Here is a 7,515-nt window from a genome sequence, read left to right as displayed (position 1 = left end):
CTCTCTCTCTCTCTCTCTCTCTCTCTCTCTCTCTCTCTCTCTCTCCACACCGATCCCCAGACCTGTACACACTCCCTCTAATAAACTCCTAAGCGGGTTTGTTTGTGTTCCGTGTTTCCTTCTCACTCGCACCAGATAATTTTACATACTACAGTCATCTATAGACACAGAAAAGCTAAAACATGAGTCAACTTGGCTTGCTTGAGGTTCTGTGTTTAATCCCAAAAACGAACAAGAGCTTATGTCTATTAGCCTCTCTGGCCCACCTCTTCATCCATCCCCCTAGCTCCTCAGTTCAGGTGCAAGTGGCCTTCAGATGCCACCCCCTCTCCCTGGAATCTTTTCCTTCACAGGTCTCCTTGGCACCCTCCCTCACTTTCTGGGGTCCTGTTAGTCCCTTGCTATCTCAGGGATAGTCTGGAGTCATCCCCCTGCCCAGCTACCTCCTTTCTCCTTTCCAATTTAGCAGTCAGCATCCTTTGGACAACAATCTGTATTCATGGGATTGGGTCCTGGAAGCACCTGCAACCCTGCCAGTATCCAGATCATATAGGCAAATGGTCAAGTCTCTTAAATAAAAACAAAATCACATTTGCATAAACCTATGCATATCCTGAGTACTTTAAACCCTCAGGTTACTTATTATACCTCACACAATCTACACAGTATGTGAGTAGTTGCATAGTAGCTGTATTGTTTAGGGCATAGAAACAAGAGACACCCGCCCGCGCCATGCTCATTCAGTAAGGATACAATGTCCCTTAATACTTTCAACATGCCATTGGATGAACCCACATAAGCAAAACCTTCTTGGACGAAGACAGCCACCTGTGCTTACTCACTTACCTAGTTTGCTTCTAGTCTGGTTTTTGCTTGCTTGCTTTGAGGCAGCCCCACTAAAGAGCATCCTCTCAGCCAGCAAGCTTTTAGTGTGTGCCTGCCCTCAGAGAGGGCCGGTTTGGAGTTCACTCAACAAAGATTATCAAAAGAATTTTCGAAGACAACACCAGGGGCTAGCTCAGGTCTGAGGTGTGCTGGGATCCAGTACAGGGGAAGCCAGGAAGCACACAGGTTGGAAACAGTTTGGGGCACAATGTGCCCTTTGTACAACCCTAAGTTACAGAAGAGAGATGAAGCCAGGATACCTAGATACACAGATGTCTGACTTATCTCTCCATTTTACTTTTTGGGAAAAGAAGTTCTGTGTGTCAAGGCCAAGCAGCCATGTGTTGTGTGAGCCACACTCCCCACTTAGAGGAAGCCAAACATCTGAGAAGTTACTGATGTTTGTCCCCAGGCTGGCAAATGAGATGGAAAATGTCTGAGAGTTTTTTACTTCTTTCCAAAGAAAACAAACCTGATGGAGACTGCACAAACAGAAAACACTGGCCCTGCATTTGGTAAATGGTATCTGCTTCATGATTCCTTCTACAAACTATTAAAGTTCCAACAGTGTGTGCACCCAGAGCTCCATCATCTTGCTTTATTTTGATCCCCATAATACTGAGCAAGTGCTCCATTGCTGAGCCACCCTCCGGGCCTTGAAGCACCATGCTCCCCACTGGAACACAGCTCTGTTGGTTCCAATAGTTCGCTGCATGTTCAGAAAGAGCTGAAGGTCTAGTTGATGACCCAGTGACAACTCAGTGAGTGGCATCACGTTCAGGGCTGTGTGCTCCATGCTGAATGTGAAAGACAGGTGCCTTCATTTATTCTAGTAAGGAGACAGATAAATAACAAAACTGTGAGTCATTGTGCACCATAGTTCTGGTTAAGTGCTTTGGGGAAGATGAGTAGGTGCTTTAATGGGGAAGGCCTGGGCTTGAGGCAGTAGCTGGACAGGGTTTTCAGGCTGGGCCTTGCATAGAGCTTCAGCCTGAGGGGAAAGAAGAGCCTATCAGACAAAAGTGTGGGGGAAAGCCTTTAGACAGAGAGACCAGTGAGGACAAAGGCCTGGGACAGAAGCAAATAGGCTGGAATAAGACTTAGAAAGGTTGTGAGGGCTCCAAAGCTACAAGGAGAGAAGAGGAGCAGGGTGGGAGCGGGAGGCAAAGCTAGGGCACCTTGGAGTGAGAGAATCAAATACTGCAGGGCTGGAGGAGGTGGGGTTTTTTTTTTTTTTTTTCCTGCTGGGGGTTTTAAGATTGTCTGTGCCCTTAAGTTTTGAGGAAGGTCACTATCCAAGCGGCATCCCCAGAAGTTAGTTATTCGGATGGAGCTCTGTCAGTTTTCTGCTGCTGTCCAACAGGGGCCTGAGGTATCATCCTGTGGTGTGACAGCTTTGTCACTCCCAGTGTTAAAGAACTCAGCCTGTGGTTGGTTGGCAGTTAATGGCTTTGGCCTATGGGCAGGCAGTAAATCGTGGCTGGAACATGAGATGGCCAGATTAGCTCATGTCAGATAGAGAAAGAGACTAGGGTCCCATAAAGAGTACAACTACAGCAACCTACAGCCCCTCTGTAGGCCACATCTCTTAACGTCTCCACGCATCTCAGTATTGCCATGCTGAGATGAAGCCTTTAACACATGGCCTTTGGGGCACACTCCAGATTCAAGCAATAGCAGGGATGTCCTGCAAAATGATTGGTTCAACAAGTACTCTGCAAAAGTGTCGAGGGAAGACACAAGGAAGCCTGACAGCCGAAGCAGCAGGTAACTCAGGGATGGGTCCCAGATTAGATACATGTTAGTGTCACAAATAGGATCAAGTTCTGCATATTAGGCAACACGGTATTGGTCAGTTTACAGAAGTTGTATAGCCAAGTTTCCTTAGTTTTAAGAAACACATAAGGAGCATTGTGTACTATACACTCCCAAACATTTCAGAGAAAATATCATGCATAAGCATAGGTCTACATTCTTAAGAATTTTATTTTTATTTGTTTATTTTTGTTTTTTCGAGACAGGATTTCTCTATAGTTTTTTTTTAAGTCTGTCCTGGAACTAGCTCTTGTAGATCAGGCTGGCCTTGAATTCAGAGATCTTCCTGCCTCTGCCTCCTGAGTGCTGGAATTAAAGGCGTGCACCACCACTGCCTGGCAAGAATTTTATTTATGTATGTATTTGTATTACTCATGTATATGTATAGCATTGCATTGGGGTCTTTACAATGGTTTAGTGGGTAAAATTGTCATACCTGACTCCCTGAGTTCGATTCTCAGAACCTACAAGATGGAAGGAGAGAACCAATTCTAATATGTTGTCCTCTGAACCACACACACATAGAAACAGATGCTTAAACAATGCATTAGATGTGGTTCTCTAAAGGAAAAGAACCAATAGAATGTGTATGTATGTTTTCAAATGGTTTACACAGTATGTGTTGGGCAGTTCAACAATGGCCACCCACATGCTGGAGAGCCTGAGAAACCAGGAGCTGCTCAGTCTATGAGGCTGAAAGCCTTAAGAATCCCAACGTTCTGCCAGGCGGTGGTGGCGTATGCCTTTAATCCTAGCACTCAGGAGGCAGAGGCAGGCAGATCTCTGTGAGTTCGAGGCCAGCTTGGTCTACAAGAGCTAGTGCCAGGACAGGCTCTAAAGCTACAGAGAAACCCTGTCTCAAAAAACAAACAAACAAACAAACAAAAAAATCCCAACGTTCTGTGCTGGAAGCTGAAGAAGATGGGTTTGATGTCAGCTGAGTATTAACGACAGCAGCAAAAATGACATAAATACACTTGGAATCAAGAGGAAGGGGAAGCAGTACTCCTTTTTCCTAGGACTCTGTATCTGGGATGCTCAGGGAAGATGTTGTCTACCCTGGTGTCTTCCCATCTCAGTAAATGCTTCCTGGAAATGCCCCGAGGACTCAGGCGTGTCTCTTAGTTAATTCCAGATTGAACCAAATTAACTACAGATATTGACCATCCCAAATATACAGATAAATCCTATGAGGAAGGAAGTGGAGGACAGGCACGATGGGGTAAGCATGCTAGCAACTTCTCTTATCACCACGACCAAAATCCTGGAAAGAATCAAGTATGGAGGAAGGATTTACCCTGGCTCACGGGAATACAGTCCATCCCGGCAGGATGGCATAGCATTGGATCTCACTCTACGTTAGTGGGACTTGCAGCTTCACACTGTAACTGACCAGATAGATACTACAGGATATAATCTTTAATGTTGACACCCCTCCCCCAGCCATCAACTAGGCCACAAGTCTAAAACAGCACCATTGGTGGGTGAATGAGGTGTCCAATACACAAGCCTACAGAGGATATCTCAAGTTCAAATGATAATATAACACTTGGGGATTCAGAAGAAAATACAATGAGCAATTTTCTCATTGCTATGGCAGACCCTTGACAAAAAGCAGCTTTAGGAAAAGGAGTTCATTTTGGCTCAGAGTTCCGCGGTACAATCCACTGTATCTGGGGAAGGTAGAAGGGATGCTAACAGGAGCGTGATGCAGCTGGTTAGTCCGCATCCACAGTCAGGAGGCAGAGAGAGATGGATGCTGGTGCTCAGCTCACTTTCTTTTTATTCAGTTGAGGGTACAGCCTATGTTCAGTTAAACCTCTCTGTAAGTACAAGAGACACCCCCAGAGGTTTGTCAGATAGGCAACCCTAAGTCCTGTAGACCATCACGTGCTACAATCCTTTGTACAAACACAGCTTTTCCCCAAGGCCTTACAAATTACCACGACTATAGTTGCACCCCACCCCACCCCCAGTTCTCACACTGTTAAACAACTACCAAGTTTTAAAGTGCAGGCTAAGTCTGGGTTTGCAGTTCACATTGGAAGGCCGAGACAGGTGTCTCTGGAAACCAGGGAGCAGTGGGCAGGCAGGGAAGCATCCGCTATATGCGCTCAGGTGTATTTTCTTGCTTTCTCTGAGAAGGTTCTTTAAATTCTAAGTTTGGGTCAGGTAGAAACACAACCCAGCCCGCTTGATGATGCACAATTCAGGAGACTGGATGCTAGGAAACTTCGCGGTGAGTTCTCCTGGGGGGGGGGGGTCACTGGTGATCTCACTACCCTGCACACGCTGCTGCTTTTATCAACTTTAAAGCAAGAACTGCAACTAGGTAGGTTGATAGTTTCTTCCTCAACTCTCAATTTGATCACATTCCTTTCTTCCTTTTTTTTGGGGGGGGGTTGAGACAGGGGTTCTCTGTGCCTTGGCTGTCCTAGAACTCGCTGTGTAGACCAAGCCTGCCTCTGCCTCCAGATTAAAGGCGTGAGCCACCACTGCCCTGTTCATCACATCCTTTTGTACCTTCTATTGAAACAGCTAATGACATAGCCCCGTGTAGCCAATTTAAGATTCACATACCCAAGATTGCTAAATACAAAATAGCAATCTTGTATTTATATATGTAACTAACATCCCATTACATACACGTTAAGCTTATGTAATTTTTGTATTTTTTTTCTTTTTTGTACTACACACAACCACTTTCCCTTCTTCTATCCCAAACATTATCCTTCAGGGTTCTACCTAACCATAATGAAACGGGTGAGATCTACATATTTTACCCTTTCACCTGCATTTTCCTAAGGCCTGTACTGGCTCCTTTTAAACTGCAAAGTACAAAATAACTGCAGGCAGGGCCACAGCTATGGTCATCAGAGATACACTTTTCGTTTTCCCAGCAGCATCTGTACTTGCTGGTGCTTTGGGGCGTGGAACTTGGGTCCCAGCAGGCCCAATCTAACTGTTGTTTTCCCAGGCCTATGACGATCCCTCCCCCTGGTCACTTGGTGCTCAGGAGGGAATATCTTATATGAGAAATGCATTATCCACTTCGGCCATGTAATAGTGGAGGGGTCCCAGGGTGCAGTACGTATGGACGCCCCCAACTGCATCCCGCCCCATCCTCAGAGTCTGTGCCACAGCTATGGCCTACAAGACCCCACGCGTGTACAGCCAGTCTGCGTCCAGCCCTCGCAAGCGCGGCCGCCTCAGCAAGCTGACGCAAGCCGGGTCGCGGGCACGCGCGCCCTCATTCATTCACTCCTTCATTCATTCTGCGGACGCCGGCCGCGAGCCCCCAGCGGTCCTCCGCCCGCGAGGTCCAGCGTGTCTGTGGAGACAGGACGCGGGGACGAAGGTCGGGCGTTGCCCGCCGACCAGCCGCAAGCGACCGGGAGGCCGCACCCGCCTTTCCCGCCCACGAGGCCCGGGCTAGGCCGCCGCCCACGTGACGCACGGCCTCCCGCAGTGAGCGCATGCGCGCGGGAGCCCGCGCTCCGAGCCGGCTCAGGAGGACCTCCCGCTCGGCGTGCGTGCGCGTTCCCGCCCGCCCGCACCACGTGACCTGCCTCGCCTCTCCCGCCTTCTGCGCTCAGACCGAGCGGCGGAGTCGGACGGGCCGTGCCGGCGTGCGCGTGCACGTGGGCCACGTGGTTGGGCGCGGCGCCGTTGCTCCGCCCCTTTAGGCTCCGCCCCCTCCGCGCGCCGGCGTCCGCTGCGTCTCCGGCATTTGAATCGCGCTTCCGCCATCTTTCCAGCTTCAGTCGGACAGGCGCGGAGAGTCTTTCGGAAGGTAGCTGTGGGGCCGGGAGGATCGGGCCCGGCGAGGGCGGCGGCGGGGGTGGGGGTTCCCTTCGGATGGGCGCGGGGCGGCGGCGGCGAGGAGAGTGAACGGGCAGCGCCCCGGGTTTTTCCGCCAGCTTCCCTCCCTCCCCCCACCGTCTCACGCCGCGTCCCCGCCTTCCCGCGCGCTCTTCCCGGCCGCGGCCTTTGTGGGGCGCACGTGCCGTAGCCGCTCTCTCCCGCAGGATCGCCGCGATGGCCGCCCAGGGAGAGCCGCAGGTCCAGTTCAAGGTGCGTGCGCGGGCGACCGGGGCCGTCGGGCGGGCGGGCGAGAGGGGAGGTCGGGAGGACGGCATGGCGGGAGGGAAGCGGGCCGCTCACGCTGCCTCCTCCTTAGCTCGTCCTGGTGGGCGACGGCGGCACCGGGAAGACGACGTTCGTGAAGCGCCACTTGACGGGCGAGTTCGAGAAGAAGTATGTAGGTAGGTGCGGCGGGGCCGCGCGGCTGCGGGCGGGGGAGTCGGCGGCCGTTCGTGGCTGACCCTGCCGCCCCGTTCCCGCAGCCACCCTGGGCGTGGAGGTGCACCCGCTCGTCTTCCATACCAACAGAGGACCCATCAAGTTCAACGTGTGGGACACAGCCGGCCAGGAGAAGTTCGGGGGCCTGCGCGATGGCTACTACATCCAAGGTGAGGGCCTGCGGAAGTGGGCCTGGCCCTCGGACATGTGCCTGGGGTGAGCCCGGGAGCCAGCCGTTGCCCGGTGACTAAGGAGGGAGCGAGATGCGGGACGGAGACGCCTCCCTTCCAGGGAGGCGACCTCGTTTGCGTGGCTAGGAGAGGGTTTATAGACGAGCCGTCCGTGGTGTCATTCGATCACATGCTGTGTCATGCTAGGCATGCTTTAGGGCAGACTGTGTGTCCTTACCGTTGAATAGGAGGCTGGGAAGCTGTGGGATCACTTTCTGGTTTCGAAACGTGTTTTAGAGTATATGTTCAGTGGTTACCCTTGAGTAGTATTCCCGCCCGGAAT

The 7,515-nt window shown here is 51.1% G+C and overlaps 1 protein-coding gene across 3 annotated transcripts; it reads left to right on the top strand.

The window, feature by feature from the left end:
- Positions 1-6,328: 6,328 nt before the first annotated feature.
- Ran (RAN, member RAS oncogene family) lies at positions 6,329-7,489 on the top strand. Of its 3 annotated transcripts, none has more exons than XM_050146422.1 (4): positions 6,329-6,493; positions 6,729-6,774; positions 6,881-6,965; positions 7,047-7,485. In XM_050146422.1, exons 2-4 carry the CDS (start codon positions 6,739-6,741, stop codon positions 7,220-7,222), a joined length of 297 nt encoding a protein of 98 aa, XP_050002379.1. In that variant the 5' UTR covers positions 6,329-6,493; positions 6,729-6,738; the 3' UTR covers positions 7,223-7,485. The 3 variants fall into 3 exon arrangements, with proteins under 3 accessions (XP_050002379.1, XP_050002382.1, XP_050002381.1); XM_050146425.1 differs by having other exon boundaries at positions 6,341-6,493; positions 6,621-6,774; positions 7,047-7,489; XM_050146424.1 differs by lacking the exon at positions 6,329-6,493 and having other exon boundaries at positions 6,500-6,774; positions 7,047-7,489.
- Positions 7,490-7,515: the final 26 nt, after the last annotated feature.

The sequence above is a fragment of the Alexandromys fortis genome, unplaced genomic scaffold (assembly GCF_014885135.2).
Source record: "Alexandromys fortis isolate MF-2015 unplaced genomic scaffold, M_Fortis_MF-2015_v1.1 scaffold_56, whole genome shotgun sequence".
NCBI lineage: Eukaryota > Metazoa > Chordata > Mammalia > Rodentia > Cricetidae > Alexandromys > Alexandromys fortis.
Note: the sequence above shows the minus strand (reverse complement) of the source record. Positions and strands in the feature narration are given on the sequence as shown.